Consider the following 19,178-nt stretch of genomic DNA (forward strand, 5'->3'; position numbering starts at 1 on the left):
CATGCCTGTAATCCCAGCACTTTGAGAGGCTGATGCGGGTGGATCACATGAGGTTGGGAGTTTGAGACCAGCCTGACTAACATGGAGAAACCCTGTCTCTACTAAAAATACAAAATTAGCTGGGCGTGGTGGTGCATGCCTGTAATCCCAACTACTTGGGAGGGTGAGGCAGGAGAATCGCTTGAACCCGGGAGGTGGAGGTTGCAGTGAACTGAGATCACACCATTGCACTCCAGCCTGGGCAACAAGAGCAAAACTCCATCTCAAAAACAAACAAACAAACAAACAAACAAAAACACCTCTCTTTTAAAGTACAAAATAATTCATCACCTTCCTTTATTATTTGCCCGTTATTTCATCTGAATGTTTATAGCTAAGATTTTCTTAAAGTAGGTTACCTATGATTACAGCTGCCTGAGAGACCTGTCTCATGGCATGTATATGTGTTTCATCAAAGGTAGTTTGGGAATGTGTGCGGGATCAAGATTCAGAAAATGTAGACTTGGGTTTTCCATTTATTATGCTAGTAAACTTAGCTTACCTCTCTGAACCTTACTTTCTCAAGTCCGAAATAGGGATAGTAATACTGGCTTATCAGTACTTCCCGCACAGGATTCTTGTACAGAATCAAATTTGTTTACGTATTTGAAAAATATGAAATACTGTATCCACGGAAAGGATGGGTGTAATTATTGAAAAGAAGAAATCCTAGCGTACTTCGGGATCTTTTACTACCATTTGCATCACTGTAAGATAGAGAAAATGAGAGCTGTGTCCATGCATGTTAGAAGTAATTTTTTTTCTTTTTGTATTCATTTTATTTTGATTTATTTTAATTTTACTTTAGATTCAGGAGGTGCATGTGCAGGTTTGTTCCATGGTGCATTAATCTGTTTTGCATTGCTATAAAGGAATACCTGAGACTGGGTAATTTACAAAGGAAAGAGACTTATTTGGTTCATGGTCCTGCAGGCTGTGCAAGCATGACACTAGCATCTGCTCAGCTTCTGGGTAGGCCCCAGGGAACTTTTACTCATGATGGAAGGTGAAAGGGGAGCAGGCATGTCACATGGTGAGACAGGGAGAAAGAGAGATACTAGGCTCTTTTAAACATTCATATTTCACAGTAACTAATAAAGTAAGAACTCATTCATTACCATGCGGAGGGCACTAAACCACTCATGAGGGGTCTGCTCCAGTGATCCAAACACCTTCCACTAGGGCCCCACCTCCAACACTGGGGATTACATTTCAATATGAGATTTAGAGGTGACAAGCATCCAAACTATTTCACATGGATATATTGTGTAACGATGTGATTTGGACTTCTGGTGAATGCATCCATCATCCAAATCGTGAACATTGTACCCAATAGGTAATCTTTCAACCCTCACCTTCCTCTCACCCTCCCGCCTTTTGGAGTTGCCAGTGTCTGTTATTTCCATTTGTATGTCCATGTGTACCCCTTTTTTAGTGAGAACATGTGGTATTTGATTTTCTGTTTCTGAGTTATTTCACTTATGACACTCTTCTAAAAGTGAGAATTTAGGCTTTCTGGTAAGTATACCATTAGATGATAATTGTACTCTTTAGCGTCTGGAATCAAAGTTTATTCTGATTTGCTCAGCCAAAACTCTTTAACTCTGGATCTGGTTTGGAAGAAATGGAGCAGTCTATTCTCATCTGGACCAATCCTGGGAAACATCCTCATCTCAATTAATCCATAAGTCACATCACAGGTTTCTTTGTTTTGTTTTGTTTTTCTGTCACCATGATTCTCCATCCAATGGCTCTTGTGGAATAAAGCAATGCACAGAACAGGCACCAAGGTAATACTTATTGAATGCAGGAAGTGGCACTAATAGTCTTTTTTTTTTTTTTTTTTTTTTTTTTTGAGACAGCATCTTCGGCTGGGTGTGGTGGCTCACACCTGTAATCCCAGCACTTTGGGATGCTGAGGCGGGTAGATCACAAGGTTAGAGGTTAAAGATCAGCCTGGCCAATATAGTGAAACCCTGTCTCTACCAAAAATACAAAAAAAAAAAAAAAAAAAAGCTAGCCGGGCATGGTGGCACACGCCTGTAGTCCCAGCTACTCAGGAGACTGAGGCAGGAGAATCACTTGAACCCAGGGTGCGGAGGTTGCAGTGAGCCAAGATCACGCCACTGCACTCCAGTCTGGGCAACAAGAGCGAGACTCCGTCTCAAAAAAAAAAAAAAAAAGAGACAGCATCTCACTCTGTCACACAGACTGGAGTGTAGTAGCACAATCACAGTTTACTGCAGCCTCAACCTCCAGGCTCAAGTGATCCTCCCACCTCAGCCTCCTGAGTAGCTGGGACCATTGGCATGTGCCACTGCACCCAGCTAACTTTTAGTTTTTGTAGAGACGGGGTTTTGCCATGTTGCCCAGGCAAGTATCAAACTCCTGAGCTCAAGCAATCTTCCAGCCTTGGCCTCCCTAAGTGTTGGGATTATAGGTGTAAGCCACTGCACCTGGTTAGAAGTCTTAACTGACAAAGAGGAGTGAGCTAGATGAAAGAGAAAAGGGATATTTCAAGTAGAGAGCACAACATGTACAAAAACTGGGCAATGTGAATTGTTTAGGGAACTACAAGTGGCTGAGGGTGGCTAGAGGAAATGCAGTGTGATGGAGTGCAGCTTAGTCTTGCCACTGTCAGGACTTTGGAGCCTGCCAGCTTTGGTTTGAATCCTAGTTCCACCTCTCTCAGCCGAGTGTCTTTGGGCTAGTTATATAACCTCTCTGTATCTACCTCATAGGGTTTACAACTATTAAATGAATTATGGTATATTAAATGCTTAAAATATTGTGCAATACATAATGACTACTCCTACTATTAATCTTCTTATTGTGAATAGTGAGATAGGCAGGGTACAGGTCCTAGAGGCTCCTACGTTAAAAGGAAGAAAATTAAAACTATATGTCTAAAGCCATGGGGAGGTTTAGATGGTTTTTGTAAGAAGTAGGGAGAAAGTGTGTGATTTGATTTTTAGAAAGGTCATTCCAGTACCTGGATAGAGGATGGATCAAAGGGAATCAAACTAAAGACAGAAAGGCCAGTGAGGAGGCAACTGCGGTAATCCAGATGAAGAGAGTTGGAAGCTTAAATTAAGTAAATGCCAGGTGCAATAAAGAGGAGAGGGAGCATCAGGTGAGAGTGAGCAGGAGCAGTCACAGGCCTGGGTCCCTGAATCTCAGTTGTCAGGCCTGGGGAGTTGGGTGGTGTGGATACCACTCACCAAGAATGGGAACGCCAGGAAAGAAGTGGATTTGGAGAAACATGGGGGAGCTTAGTTCTGTAGTACATGGTGTCTTTGATTTTGGACATACTGGGTTTGAAGAGAACAGCCAAGTACTGAGGCTTGGTAGGTAATGGCTTGGTGCTTCAGGAAGAGATCAGAACCCTTTGATAAAAGCACTGGCCCATTTAGAAATGAAGCTGTTTATACTTATGGACTGAAGAACCACCATTTTTTGTTAGTTGTTTAAGATGTGATCTCTGCCTTAATTATTGATAGTCATATTCAAAAGATTCACTAAATCCCATCTGGAAAATGATGTTTTTGAAATTCTTTTGGCAATTCAGCAGCATTATCATTGATTATTCAGTAGTGACTGAAACAAAGACACTGCCAAAATTAGACATACACTCATTGCTTTGGCTGTGTTCTGAGAATTTTGTCAACTGATTGTCTTTGCAATGTCCTTCCTTTGGACATATAATAAAAATAATAAATATACAGTCATTATTTGAATGTGTGCATATAGTTGCAAAATTAGCATGTGTTTATATGGATAATGTGTTTCTAGTTTTACACTGTTTCGTCACTCAAAAATTTTATTATGACTGCAACTTTCCCCCATAGGTATCTCTGATGAATATATAACACCTATGTTTAGTTTTTACAAAAGTATTGGGGAACTGAAAATGACTCAAGAAGAGTATGCTCTGCTTACAGCGATTGTTATCCTCTCTCCAGGTAATTTCAATGTTACATTTTAATTTTTATGCCATTTTTTTCAGTATACTAGTAATAACATTTATTGAAAAAAATCTGGAAGACACAGAAATATAAAGAAAAAGTAAAGTGGCCTATAATTCTACCATCCAAATAGAACCATTATTAACCTTTCAGTACACTTCTTCTCAGTCTTTTTTAAAAAATCACACTTAATCATTTAATAAATGTATATTGAACACCTACTGTGTACTAACCATGGTGCTAAACCCTGGGGATGCAATAAAACACAGCTCCCATGCAACCTGCATTCTGGTAGGATGAGAAAGATGATAAATGAAGAAACAATAATATTTTTTCAGAAGGTGGTAAATGCTACAAAAAATGTAATGAGAATATAAAGAAAGAGAGTGGCACAAAAATGGTGTTTTAATTCGTGGTCACGGGAGGCTTTTCTAAGTGGGTGGCATTGGAGCAGGGATCTAAATGAAATTACATACTTTTTAACATAATAGGGAACTTTTTTCTGAGTTTATATTTCTTCAAAAGTCATTTCCCAAGTCATTAAAAATTTACATTGGTAAAGTTGTAATATGTGCTACGTATTCCATTGTATGCATATACAATCATTTACTTAATCTTTACAACATGTTTGTATATTCAGGATATTTCCAGTTTTTTGTTGTTGAAAATATTTTTTTCAGCAGTTTTTTTGTTGTTGAAATGAATACCTCTTTCCATATTTTTTTTCTATATTTTTAGGTTACTTTAATAATTTGGGAGTCGAATGATGCCATGTTCATGATTTGTAAAGCATAAAAACAACGCTAGCCTTAGACCATTTTTATACACTATATTGAGGCAGAAGCTAGTTGTTATTTTGCTTTACCATAAAAATTATGACTTGGGACTAAAAAGCTATTCAGCAGAACCTACTAAAGTGGTGCATGGATATGTCCTATGACCCAGTCATTACACTTCTGAGAATATACTCAACAGAAAGGATGCTGATGTCCACCCTACAGGTTATCTTTAGGGGTTTCGATTGGAAGGGGAATTAGGGAGGCTTCTGGGAAGCATTACGCGTGTTGTATCTTGATCTCATTATAATTATGTGTGTGTGTGCATACAAATTCATCAGGTTGAACACTGAATTTTTACATTTTGTGTACAACATTTAACTTACACTTCGAAATAGTTAACATTGCTATAATTATGCTGAATTAATGCTTTTCCACTTTTTAATTTTGTCATTTTATTTTAAACTTCAAAACAGATAGACAATACATAAAGGATAGAGAGGCAGTAGAGAAGCTTCAGGAGCCACTTCTTGATGTGCTACAAAAGTTGTGTAAGATTCACCAACCTGAAAACCCTCAACACTTTGCCTGTCTCCTGGGTCGCCTGACTGAATTACGGACATTCAATCATCACCATGCTGAGATGCTGATGTCATGGAGAGTAAACGATCACAAGTTTACCCCTCTTCTCTGTGAAATCTGGGACGTGCAGTGATGGGGATCACAGGGGAGGGGTCTAGCTCCTTTTTCTGTCTTATGATAGTAATCTGAAGTATAACTTTCCTTTATTTCCCTTGTACCCAGTTTCACTCAAGAAATCTTGATATTTATGTTGTAATTACATGTATAACTTCCACAACTGTAAATATTGGGCTAGATAGAACGACTTTCTCTACATTGTGTTTTAAAAGGCTCCAGGGAATCCTGCATTCTAACTGGCAAGCCCTGTTTGCCCAATCAAATTGATGGTTACTTCAATTCTATCTGTTGAACTAGGGAAAATCTCATTTTGCTCTTCATCTTACCATATTACTTATATTTTATTAAAGAGTTGTATTCAATTTTGGCAATAAAGCAAACATAATGGCAACAGGCTTTTCTTTGGGAACAAAATTTGATAAATATACAAACTCATTTCTTTAAATGTTGAAAGACATCCTATTGAATCTGAGGGGGTAATTTACAGAAAGATACTGTCTCTCATTACGTCAATGGAACTTTTGTCATCCCTGAAAAAGTCCTGGTGAATTTGTAACAGCCCTCTGATCATTTCCTTTTCTTTGAAGTTCAAAGAGAATAGCAAACAGAAAAGTTAACAATTTTCACATAAAATATTCCCTCGAGTAATCCTTTCTCCCATAGTTAGTCTTGAGGCAGGATCCACAAATTCAGAGTATGCAGCTAACTGCAGTGATGGGACCTTCCCTTTCCTCTCTTAAAAGTGCTCCATTGGCTTCATTGTATCCAATCATCTTTCTGTTTTGTTTTGCTTTTGAAAACATTCCTACAGCTGGGTGCACAGCTGCTGTATACTTCCCCCAAAGCAGGAATTACTTCATTTCCTTCCTTCATTGTTACACTGTTGCATTCTTCTCCCCCATTATCCTTTGGTGAATACAATAAAACACCTTCTATAAGTAATGGGCTTATATCTCCCTTTCTCCTAAAATTAGCCAACGTGGAACATGATTAGCAAGCAGTTTTTTTTGTATCAAAATACTAGGACAACCCCGGAATTCTAAAAATAACCAGTCAGTGGAAAACTGTGTTGAGGCTAGAATCAATTGGATTCTGATACAACGAAAATGTCTTGAGTTCCCAGTAAGTACAAGATTCATTTGCTAAACTCCATGGAGGATACAGAAATGATTAAGACCCAGTAACAAGAGCTGAGCGCAATGGCTCACACCTGTAATCCCAGCACTTTGGCAGCCTGAGGCTGGAGGATTGCTTGAGCCCAGGAGTTTGAGACCAGCTTGGGCAACATAGGGGAAACCCTGTCTCTACAAAAAATAGAATAAAATCAGCCAGGGGCTGTGCTGGTCCCAGCAACTTGGGAGACTGAAGCAAGAGGATTGCTTGAGCCCCGGAGTTGGAGGCTGCATTGAGTCATGATCGCACCATTGCACTCCAGCCTGGGCAACAGAGCGACACCCTGTCTTCAAAAAAAGAAAAAGAACAAAACCCAGTAACTGCCCGGAGGGAGTTACAAAGGCTGCAGCGGAACTTGCCGTAGGCTTACCCTGGAACTTGGGAAAGTTTCGTAGAGGAGATGGTACTTCTGCTGGACTTCAAGGGATAGCCCTGAATCAGTGGGTCCAGGTAGGAGGGAAGGGGTTCAAGGTGAAAGGGGTGGCAGGAGCAAAAGGAGGAAGGTGGTGAGTTGTACAGATGTTAAAAGACCATACGTAATCTGGGAAGGGAGGGAGGATGCACAGTCTCTTTCTAAATTTCAGTTTCACCATTGTGAAATGCAGAGATCAGCACTTACTGCATAAGGGAATTTGGCTTATTAATGAAGAGTAAGTGGGAAGCAGCAGGCCCACCAGGGAGAGGGTTGGTGAGCAAAGGACATTGAAGAAAGAAGTAAATTTCTGAATGCCTGAAAAGGTAGACCTAGTTTGGGGGAGCTGAGTACAGTTTGGTGTCTCTGGATCTCATGCCACCTGTGCAGACAGCAGTGAGAAATGAGGCCGGAACTGGTGGGGCACTGGAGACAGAGCAAGAAGCTTAATCCTATAGGTCTGGATTTATTCAAGTGGTTAAGACCTTGTAACAGTAAACAATAATGCTCATCACATGGAAAACTAATTGTGATGCTATAAGGAATACATACTGTTTTTGTTCCTGGTTTCTGACAGCTTCTAAGAGCCTTGGGATTTCCTGAGTGATAGGGGTAATAGGAGCATCTCCTGGTGAAAATAAAATACAAATTATAAGTGCTATGAAAGAGAAGTATGTCCCTTGCTCTGATATGCACTTTTATGGGTCATTTTCCACACTAGTAGAGTGATTTTTTTTTCAAAATGCAAATCTGGTTACATGTTCCCCATCCCACTTGATGACTTCCCATTGACTTGAGCAGAGACCCAGAGCTCCTTGGGAGAGCAGCTGGCTATGGAGACCTCCCCCCCGCCCCACTATATGAACCTACCGGTTTTGTCTCCTGCCCTACCTATATTCTAGGCTTCCAAATAAAATGCACTCCCCAGAGGTCTATATTCTCTTACACCAAATGAGAAAGAAAGTATAGAGACGGGGGAAAGAAAGGGGTTTGCTTGTTTTCTCCCTTTTCCCTTCCACCCCAGGTCCCAAGTAGGGGTGATTTTGTGTCACAGAGGGACATTTGGCAATGTCTGGAGACACTTTTGGTTTTCATAACTTGCAGGTAGAGGTGCTACTGGCCTCTAGTGGGTAGGAGCTAGTGATGATGCTAAGCTTCCTACAATGCACAGAATAGCCTCCCTCAGCAATTATCTGGCCCAAAATGTTAACAGTGCTGAGGTTTAGAAACCCTGCTCTCTCCCATCCGGTCTTAGTTCATTCAGGCTGCTGTAAAAATATACCATAAACTGGGTAGCTTAGAAACAACAGGAATTGATTCCTTACAGCTCCAGGAAGTCCAAGATGAAGGCACTGGCAGATTCAATGTCTGGTGAGGACTTCCTGGTTCCTAGGTGGCATCTTCTAGATGTGCCCTGAGATGGTGGAAGGCATTAGCTAGCTCTCTTGGGTCTTTTTTATAAGGGCACTAATCCCAGTCATGAGGCTTCACCTTCATGGCCTAATCACCTCTCAAAGGCCCTACCTCCTAATACTATCAATTTAGGGGTTAGGATTTCAACATATGAATTTTGGGGGGACACAAATATTCAGACCATAGCATATCCCAAGAAAATATGACTCCTACAGAGTACTCTCTCTTGACCTGATCTAGCATCTAGCTTCAACATAATTCTCATGGTGGTGGTTTTCTAGTTCATAACAACATTGTGGACAGTCATTTTTTTTAGTGAATCCAAATACTGGATATGAGTAACTGTTTTTGAAATTTTATTTTCTTTGTTTGTTGTTCAGAATGAGAAACTGATTTCACTCATTGATCCTATAGCAGCAGAATTTTACTTTTCTCCAGATTTTTACAAAATTATAATTTATTCTTTTTTCCTTATGTAAAATAATAAATTTAGTACACTATCACATATCACATTTGGGTATTAGCTGACTTATTTTTTGGACACTCAGAATCCACTGCCTTTACTTCTGTAAGAGTACTCTGATTTCCACAGGGGAACCACCCTCTTCCTTCTCTTAGTCCATATGTTGTAAGTGGAGTTGATTCCACCCCCAGCTCCCAAGTTGGAAATGTGACTCAAGCATAGCTAATCAGAATATCACACATCTTAGGTCACAGTCATTGGTTTAGAATTGGGCAGGTGACTTGTTTAAAGAAAATGAGATATATTGCTGGAAGTATTTTTAGGAGGAAGGCAGTGTCAGTTACATGCATGTGTGTGTGTGTGTGTGTGTGTGTCTGTGTGTGTGTGTATTAATTGTTCCAAATTCTTCACTCTCTCCCTGTAGTAGAATTATCTGGTCAGGTTATTTGACTTGTGAATTTGCAGTGCCTCTCGCAGGAGTAGGCAGAACATACTTCCCCACCCACTGATGTTGAGCTTGTCCTTGTGGCTTGCTTTTGGCAATGGAATGTGGGTGGAAGTGAGAGTGTCAGTTTCGAGCTACGGCCTTAAGAGACATCCTATGTTTCTGCTGCTGCTCTTACACCTCCGCTATCTTCCATGAAAAGGGAATGCCCTGGATAGTTGCAAGTCTCAGAATGAGAGACAGAAGGAGCACACCTAAATCCAACTTACAGCTTGAAGCAGCATCCCTCCTCTCAACCATGAGCTAACATGCAGATCGACAAACAAGAAAAATCAATGTTTATTACTGTAAGCCACTGAAGTTGGGAGTTGTTTGTTATACAGCATTATCACAGCAACAGTCTAGCTAATATATCCTATTTGTGTTCAGATCTGTTCCCTTCCTTCCCTTCTCTGTTCATCTAGGGAGGGAGGGCTAACCCCTGACAGGCTGCATTTTATAGGTTTCTCTGTTAACTGGCTTTGGCCAGGTTCAATCAATGGAAAGTATTGATGGGAGACTGGAGGATGAGAAGGGAAAAGCCAGGATATTTCTCCCTCACTCTCTTTGCCTCAGATTGCATCTCTGGTAAAGATTGCATCTCCTACATGGTTCCCAGTCCCACTGGGAAACTCCCCCCACCCCAGTGCTGATGGCCCTGGTTTCTAAACTCATCTTTTGAACTCTAAACCCTAGAATTGCAGTGGCTTCCTACTATTGCTAATCTCTGGGTTGTCTTACCTGCTCCTGTTTACCTTCTCAACTGTTTTGCAAAACCAAGTCTGTGTTAAGTTCCTGCTTTTTGATGCACCTATAATGGTTTGTGTCTTCTGACTTGAGAACTGTGTCGAATGACTCACTTTTTTTTAGTTAGACTCAAACCTAAGAGAATGAAGAACTAGAACTTCTGGAAACCATCATATAACCAGGAGGAACCTGAGAATAAAGTCAACATGAAAACCAAAGCCAGTAGAGACTGGATTTTGGTGACATTATCTAAAATCTTAGATCAAGCTGTACCTAAACTTAGAGAGTTCTATCCTGGGATTTTAATTACGTGAGGTATTAACCTGCCCTTTTTTTCTTAAGTGAATTTGAGGATTTTTTTTTGTTTTGCTATCAAATATAACTAAATGTGATAGAAACTTGATGATACTTGAACAGTAAGCCATTTAGAAATAACATGTGCTCTTTAAGAGCCTGGCGTGGCTACAGTGCTAATATTTGTGAAGATGTCTTATAGATGAACTGTGGGAGAGGGAGTGTAGCTCAATGTAATCATTCTTGCTAGGCTGTTAGATTTTTACATCTCTCTCCAGATATAGATTGTATTCATTTCTTAGGGGTACTCTTAACAAATTGCCACAAATTTGAAAGCTGAAAACAATAGACATTTATATTATTTCAAGTTTCTGGAGGCCAGAAGTACAAAATCAAGGTGTCAGCAGACCAAACTCCCTCCAAAGGCTCTAGGAGAGAATCGTTCCTTGCCTCTTCTGGCTTCTGATGGCTCCTAGCATTGCTTGACTTGTGCAGCAAAGCCCTAAGCTCTGCCTCTGTCTTCATATGGACTTTCTCTCTCTGTCCTTTTCTGTCTCTTGTAAAAACACTCTCATTGGATTTGGAACCCACTCTAGTCCAATATGATCTCATTTCAATCCTTACCTTAATTATACCTGCAAAGACTGTATTTCCAAATAAGGTCACATTCTGAGGTTCTGGACGAACATGAATTTTGGGTGGCACTATTCAATTCACTATATAAATTTAACACACCATTTTAGTATTAACTGTAACTTGTTATAAAATTTCATATAATTGAATCATTTATACATATTATTTGTTAACACAAATCAGTAACATTCTTCTAAGATAGAGCTTAGTATTTTTAGAATAGTTGGCTCTCAACAGATTATCTGCTGAACAGATAGTTTAATTAATCGTGAATAAATCAATACCTCTATTGCCCAAATATTTCATCCAGTACTTTACACAAGGCACAATCCATAGATTGTCATTCAATAATGTCAGAATTAAAAACATTTCTAAAAAACAAAATGCAGGACAAAACAACTAATAAACCAATCAAAATTTTTAAAAAGTCTTCAGTGTATTTAAATTACAGTGTATTTTAAGCAATAGAAGCATTCTTGCATGGCTGTGAAAAGGCCAAATCACAGTTCAATACCCAATGGTTATTTGGTTATCACAGACCCTTCTGTATTCTGTACACCTTTATGGCAGATGAATGATTATTCCTAATGTGATACCTTTTAAAATTTAGATTTCCAAACATGGTGCTTTCTTTAAAAGTGGGGCACATCTCCACAATTGGAAAGTCAAACTGGTGAGTCTTGTTTTACATTCTACAATTATGCCAATTTCATGTAAAGATACAACCTCTAAAACATGGTTATTAACCTAACCACCTATTAGAAAGCCTACACTTGAAAGTAGATTGCAGCTCATTAGATGAAACCCTTAATTACTAATTACAGTTTTTAAATCAAGATAGGTAAATGGTAAGTGTACTTAGATAGTTGGGTACCAGCTGGGAATTAATGTAAACGTAAGGAGATAGATAGATACACACACACACACACACACACACACACACACACACACTATACAGAGGAGAAAAGAAACAAGAATTAAAATAATTTAGAGGCAAGGCCAGGCACGGTGGCTCACGCCTGTAATCCCAGCACTTTGGGAGGCCAAGGCAGGCAGATCACAAGGTCAGGAGATCGAGACCACCCTGGCTAACATGGCGAACTCCTGCCTCTATTAAAAATACAAAAAAAAAAAAAAAAAATTTAGCCGGGCTTGATGGCAGGCGCCTGTAGTCCCAGCTACTCCGGAGGCTGAGGCGGGAGAATGGTGTGAACCCGGGAGGTGGAGCTTGCAGTGAGCCAAGATCGCGCCACTGCACTCCAGCCTGGGCAACAGAGGGAGACTGTCTCAAAATAATAATAATAATAACAATAATAATAATAATAATAATAATTTGGAGGGAAGCTCCTCCCCTAATCCCCACACTTAACCAGTGAAGGATGTGGCCTTAGAGAAAAGTGTTTTGCACAGATTTCCTGACTCAGGATTCACTTGCGACTACTCTGTCCTTATAGTTTTATAAGGTAGAGAAGTTACAAAGACAAAATAGAATAAAAAGCAAGTTATCATAAAAATGCACTGCTGACAAGATTTTAGTAAAGGGTTTAGAAATATTAAGTAGTGTGTGTTTATGTGTGTGTGTGTATGAGGCAGAGAATTTGTGTACATATCATGTAGCATAGTTTCAAGTTTTAATAAATGCTATTCAAATATTTAGATACATAGTATGCACATAATAAAAATAAAAAGTTGACAGCTAACGACTCATTAAACAAGATCTGTATAACACATTTTTTCCTTAAGTTTCTGTAGAGCAATGCCCATATTTTGATGTTGGGGTTCAAGAAATCCAATGTAATACTTTAATTCAACTCAAAATTTGGTTGAATGAGGTGGTATACAAACTGCCCTTTTGTTTTAAACAGAAACACTATGAAACATAGATTTGAAAAATAGGTCCTGTAAATATCTATCTGTTTTGGTGATGTGAGCAGCAAAGTGTTGTGGGATTGATTTTAATATTAAAAGTGTTACTGAAACACCAGGAGTTTGGTCTAGGTCCTGCTGCTTGCAGCACAGAAAGCCAATGACTGAGACGATAAGTACTGCCAAGGAAGAAGGTTTTAATCAGGTGCTGCAGCTGAAAAGATGGGAGATCAGTCTCAAATCCATCTTCCTGACCACTAAAATTAGGCCCTTATATAGCAGGGAAGAAATGTAGCAATGTGTGAGAAAAAAGGAACTAGAGAGGGGTCAGGAAGCAATCAGGATGAATGAGGGGCCAGGCTTTCATTGTCTGGCTGAGATGATCTGTTGAGTTTCAGTTCTTTGATACATTTTGAGAGGTCTAGGGATCCTTTCCTAAGGAAGGAACTCAGATAAAACAAATGTAAGTTTTAAGTTTTAAGAACAGAAGGGTCAATTTCTATGGTTGGGACTATTGAGTCAATTTCAAAATGGGCAACCACTATCTGGTTTCAGGTTCATTTACCACTTAAATGTCAACTCCTAGTTACCATCTTCACTCGCCCCTCTACCCCCGAATGTAAGCTCCATGACAGTAGGATTCCTTGTGCTTAGAATAGAGCCTGACACAGAAGATGTGTAAAATAATATTTGTTGAATTTACTTCTCAAATCTATATCTCCTACACAGATCAATGTAAACAGTGTCAGGTCTAATTTTCCAACAATATTCTGAACATCTCCACTTGCACACTCCTCTCACACTTCAAACTGAACACACTCCAAACCAAAATGCATTATTTTCCCCCACAGCCTGTTTTCCTTGTATTCTTTAGATTGGTACCATCATCAATCACATAATAACTAAGTCCAGATGAGTCAGCTTCTTAGGTATCACCAGATACCTCTTCCTCACCATCCCTTCTAAATTAGGTAACCGTCATATTTTAATTTAAGAGATTGCTACCTGTCTTACTACCATCTTCAAACATCTTTGAAAAAAAATTTTTTTCCCCTAAAACACAAATCTGTTCCTACCAGTCCTTCCTTATAATCATCCCAATTGCCTGTGGGAAAGAAACTTAATTCCTCAGCATCTACCAGGCCTTTCATCTGTGCCTACTTCTCCCACCTGATCTGTCTCCCAATCTGCAGACTTTAGTCATTCAAAATGAGTATTCCCAGAACATTTCATGTGCTCTCACATCTCTGGAACCTTGTCTTTGTTGCTCTCTCTGCCTGGAAATTAATTCTTATTCCCAATTACCCCTCCCTCCTGGCAGAGTCTTAATTCATCTTTCAAAATTTAGCTCCTTTCAAACCTCTGCCATCATCACCCTCCAAGACTGTTAGGGGTTCCTTCTCTCACAGACCTCCACAGACTTCCATTTGGCCTTTACCACGCTGCTGAGCACTTTGAAGCCTAAGGCTGTTTTCATTTCAGTTTCTTTAGCAAGCAACAGTACATCTCATTGTTTTGTCGAGTGAAGGAAGGAATAAATGCTAGAGAGAGGTGTCATTCCAGTTCAGTGCCCACCCTTCACAGATGGAGACCTGAGGCCCAGAGAGGAGACGTGATTTGAGGAAGGTTAAAAGAGTGAATAGGGCCAGGTGCGGTGGCTCACGCCTGTAATCCCAGCACTTTGAGAGGCCAAAGTGGGAGGATCACTGGAGCTCAGGAGTTCAAGACCGGTCTGGGTAACATGGCAAAAACCCATTTCTACAAAAAACACAAGAATTAGCCCGGTGTGGTGGCACATGCCTGTAATCCCGGCTACTCTGGAAGCTGAGGTGGGAGGATCGCTTGAGTCCGTGAGATCAAGGCTGCAGTGAGCCGAGATCCTGCCACCGTACTCCTGCCTGGGTGACAGGGCAAGACCCTGTCTCAAAAAAAAAAAAAAAAAAAAAAAAAAAAAAAAAAGAAGAGCCTGGATTGCATTGCAACACAGGCCTCGGGGACAAAGCCAGTGATTTTTTTTTAAAATTTATTTATTTTTGCTATGAAACAAGTCACATTTACAGATATAACCTACTTGGGATTGTTACGTTGTTAGGTTGATATCTAGTCTCGGCTTTATTTCTTTTTCTTTTTTTTTTTTTTTTTTTTTGAGATGGAGTCTCGCTCTGTTGCCCAGGCTGGAGTGCAGTGGCCGGATCTCAGCTCACTGCAAGCTCCACCTCCCGGGTTTACGCCATTCTCCTGCCTCAGCCTCCCGAGCAGCTGGGACTGCAGGCGCCCGCCACCTCGCCCGGCTAGTTTTTTGTAGTTTTTTTTTTGGAAGAGACGGGGTTTCACCGTGTTAGCCAGGATGGTCTCGATTTCCTGACCTCGTGATCCGCCCGTCTCGGCCTCCCAAAGAGCTGGGATTACAGGCTTGAGCCACCGCGCCCGGCCGTCTCGGCTTTATTTCAACCCTGGGAGCTAGTAAACATCCCTGACGTTGAAGTTGTTTTTTGTTTTTGTTTTTTTTTTCAGGCTCCCGTGTTTGCTGAAGAGCCAACATCCTCCTTTTGTGACTCGGGGCTACAGGATTCCTCCTTATCCCTCCACACCTGAGAAGAGGGGCCTCTCTCTGAAAGATTTCTGCTGAGGACCCCCATTCCTGCTGGGTTCCAGGCTGTGTCTCTGGAAACCGTGGCGCCAGGCCAGCCAGCTCCCGAGTGGATGTGGGTTTGGGAGCGGCTCTTAACAGATCAGGATAAAACTCAGGGAAGCGCCTTCAGCTGCACCGCAACATTCCAGGACGCTCAGAAGCAATTTTTAGAGGCGAGGTTCATTCACCTCTCAGGCCTGTGGAAACAACGGGAGGGGCTGTGCCTTTCGATCTGGCTGTCGCTGAGGGGCCAGATCGGAGAACCTGCTCGGACTGAACCCCTTCGCCTTTCAGTGGACAGAGGGACTTGGCTACAGGAGCTCCGAGACGCCCAGAGGCGCAGCGCTGGAGGCGCTGACAGGCGAGCGCTCACCGGTCGCGTGCTTTCCTGCGGCCCGGGGGCGGGGACTCAGACCACGCCCCCCGCCTTATGATTGGTCCCTTCGAAACAGGCGGCGGCGAGCGGCTACTGACCCGGAGGCCCAGGCAGCTGCGGCGGCGGCAGCGGTTGGTTAGGGGCGTGTCGGCCCCGCACGGATTGAGCCGAGTTGTTGCCCTAGTGGGAGAAGTGACCCTCCTGCGCCTAGTGAGTACTTCCCTGTTTGCCTTCTCTTTTCCTCGCGAACTTTTACTCGCTATCTCGGGGCCTCCGCGCCTCAGCCTGAGGATTCCAGGAGCCCCCAGCGCTCTGAGGCCCCGAAGCGGAGGTTTGTTGGGTCTCCGGACTGCGGGAGCCAGGACGCTCTGCGACTGCCTGGCTGCGGCAGTCGCGTGCTCTGATTGGCCCCTGGGGCCGTCAAGGTGAAGTTGCGCTTGCCTTCACCTGTCCACCCAAGTGCGGAGAGAGGGGCGACAGGTGTGCGGGGCGGTTGGGGCTGCTGGTGTGGGCGAACTCGGCTGGGAAGGAGGGATCCAGCCACTACCCGCCCTGCTTTAAATCCAGAGCGGTATCAGAGCCTGAAGCTACTGTAGGGTGTCCAGGGGCACCCTTATCCCTAAGCGCCTTGCACTTAGAGGGTCGCTTTTTTTCAGCTCATCACCCTCGAAAAGAATTGATGAACTCTCTGGCCCTGCAAAGAGAGAGAGATAGTTATTCTTGCCCTCTAGCAAGGTTTATAGGCTCTTCCCTATTTTTTCTCCCAGTCCATGCGGGGTCTAGAACGCCCACATGTGCGGAACTGGGGAATAGAGCTGGAGACCCTGCACGATGCCTTCCGCCCACAACCCTCAGTTTGGAGGACTGCCCGGGGAGAGGCTGGCAAAAGAAAGGGAAGGCTTGTAGAGTGCCTTGGAAGTCAGAGGAAAGTTATGGAGGGCGTGCTCCTCTATGCAGTCACCCCTGGTTCCTTTCCTAATCTTTTCACATCGAGGGATTGAATGTTGTAAATTTAGAGTGCTTTGTGGCATGGCGTGGTGAAATAGCTGATCCCCAGTCGTTACTAAGAGATAATTTTTTGCAAACCCAGTCTAGGTCAGAGCCTGGGTTTTGCTTCGCTTGTGTGGAGAGCAAAAAAACAAAAAACAACAAAACAAAACAAAAAAACCGCTTTGTGAATCGCTATCTGATCACCTATCTTGGCACTTAAATGATTAGAAATTGAAATTCTCACCACCTCAGATCCCCTTTGGGAACAGATTGGAATTGTTTCAAATGACAGAAGTGGAAACTCTGCTGATCTGGTGTAGATCCTGATACCTGTTGTCTGACTCATCTGTTTCAAAATCTCATTAGAAACCAACTGTCATTGAACAGTAGGTGTTTGCTATATGACATTATTGAATTATAATTAGTAATTTTTTTTTTTTTTAGTGTGACAGAGTTGCTAAGCATGGGGGCTCTGAAATCAGACTTTATTGGATATCTAACCTTAGACACCTTATTTAATCCGTCTAAGCCTAAATTTCCTAGTCAGTGAAATAAAGTTAATAATAGTTCCTACTTTATTAATGAGAGGGTTGTTGTAAGGATTAAATGAAATTCCACGTAACTAATTTAGCACAGTGCGTGATACATAGTTGTTATTATTTCTCTGCTGTTTAACTTGGATAAAAAGTTTTGAGTTGTCCCCAAAGGGTGGGGAGAGGTAGAAGGTGAAGGCAGTACCAGAGAGAGGGATAATTATTGTTCGTTGACTAAATTATACATGTATAGCATTTAAAACAGTATCTGACACATAAACACGTGGATTACTATTTATCAAACACATCATTGTATACCAGGTATTGTGTTCTTTACTTATTGTTAAACCTCTTAGTAATCCTAAAATGTAGTTCATGTTATATCTTTTTTTTTTTTTTTTTTTTTTTTTTTGCTTTGTCGCCCAGGCTGGAGTGCAGTGGCGATCTCGGCTCACTGCGACCTCTGCCTCCCGGGGTCAAGCAATTCTCCTGCCTCAGCCTCCCTAGTAGTTGGACTACAGGCGTGTGCCACTACGCCTAGCTAATTTTTGTATTTTGGTAGACACGGGGTTTCACCGTATTGGCCAGGATGGTCTCTATATCTTGACCTCGTGCTCCGCCCGGCTCGGCCTCCCAAAGCGCTGGGATTACAGGCGTGAGTCACCGCGCCCGGCCGTTATCTCTATTTTATAGGGGACAAAACTGAAGCTCAAAGAAGGAAAATCACTTACTAGGGTTCACCTGGAATTAAGTGCAGGCTTTCTTCTGTGTTACACACCTTTATATTCCTGACATTAAGTAACTTTCCTGCACTGGATCGTCAGTGTGACCGAGATTAATTTCTGCTGTGGGTATGGGTTTATTTTGAATATATTATGGATTTTAAAATAACGAGAAATAACTTGTGATGGTAAATCAAAATGTGATAAAAGAATAGTGTCAACAAAATGCATGCTATTAGTAAAAAACCAGTGATATTTTGAAGTTTTGATGTTTGGAGAATGGCCACTTCAGAAGTGATGTTCCTAATTTATATTTGATAAATAGAAATGATGTTTGGAGAATTGGTCATTTCAAAAGTAGTATCTCTTCATTTATATTTCTCATTTAATTTTTGTTTATTCACTATGTTTTTACTAAGCTACTCTTCCTTTTTTTTGCTATCAATTTAAGTTTGTAAATAATAGGAAAGGTTCAGTTATTTGGGTAGATTACTGAAGAGCTTGCTGTTGATGATGAGGAAAGTAAGAGATTAAACTTAATATGTATTCTTATGTTTTACTTTCTTACAGCAATGTGTGTATTTTACTTATTGTTGCTTTTCATACTTTGACATTAGATATACCACTACATATCTAATGAGTCATGCAATGGACATAGAATTATATTAGATATATCTTTACATATCTAATGAATCATGCAGTGGACATAGAATCTGAGAGAATAGGAAACTTGAGTCTGTTGGCCAATTTGTCTCACATTGAGTTTCTTCATTTTTAATTAGAGTTTAGTTGTCATAGAAAAATGCTTCAGAAGTAATGTTTATGAGATACAGACCATAATTATAACTGTATTTCTTTAGTGTTTCTCCTAAAAACTCAAAGTGTTTTAATTTGATTACTTTGTTACAGAGTAGGTAGGGTGTTTTTGTTAACAGAAAGCCACCATGTATTTCATAAGTGT

At 41.1% G+C, this 19,178-nt stretch overlaps 2 protein-coding genes across 11 annotated transcripts in view; both read left to right on the forward strand.

Moving 5' to 3' along the window:
* Window positions 1-6,421, forward strand: part of NR1H4 (nuclear receptor subfamily 1 group H member 4) — an 87,232-nt gene extending 80,811 nt beyond the window's left edge. For all 6 annotated transcript variants that reach the window (XM_037996651.2, XM_037996652.2, XM_008004373.3 and 3 more), the window contains 2 exons: window positions 3,888-4,001; window positions 5,257-6,421. In XM_037996651.2, the coding sequence (XP_037852579.1) occupies window positions 3,888-4,001; window positions 5,257-5,495 (353 nt within the window). In that variant the 3' untranslated portion in view covers window positions 5,496-6,421. The remainder of the gene's footprint in view (window positions 1-3,887; window positions 4,002-5,256) is intronic.
* Window positions 6,422-16,061: 9,640 nt separating this feature from the next.
* The window catches only part of GAS2L3 (growth arrest specific 2 like 3), a 53,990-nt gene continuing 50,873 nt past the window's right edge, over window positions 16,062-19,178 (forward strand). For all 5 annotated transcript variants that reach the window (XM_037996648.2, XM_037996649.2, XM_037996650.2 and 2 more), the window contains exon 1: window positions 16,062-16,182. The gene's annotated coding sequence lies outside the window, so the exon portion shown is untranslated. The remainder of the gene's footprint in view (window positions 16,183-19,178) is intronic.

Source organism: Chlorocebus sabaeus, chromosome 11, assembly GCF_047675955.1.
Source record: "Chlorocebus sabaeus isolate Y175 chromosome 11, mChlSab1.0.hap1, whole genome shotgun sequence".
Taxonomy (NCBI): domain Eukaryota; kingdom Metazoa; phylum Chordata; class Mammalia; order Primates; family Cercopithecidae; genus Chlorocebus; species Chlorocebus sabaeus.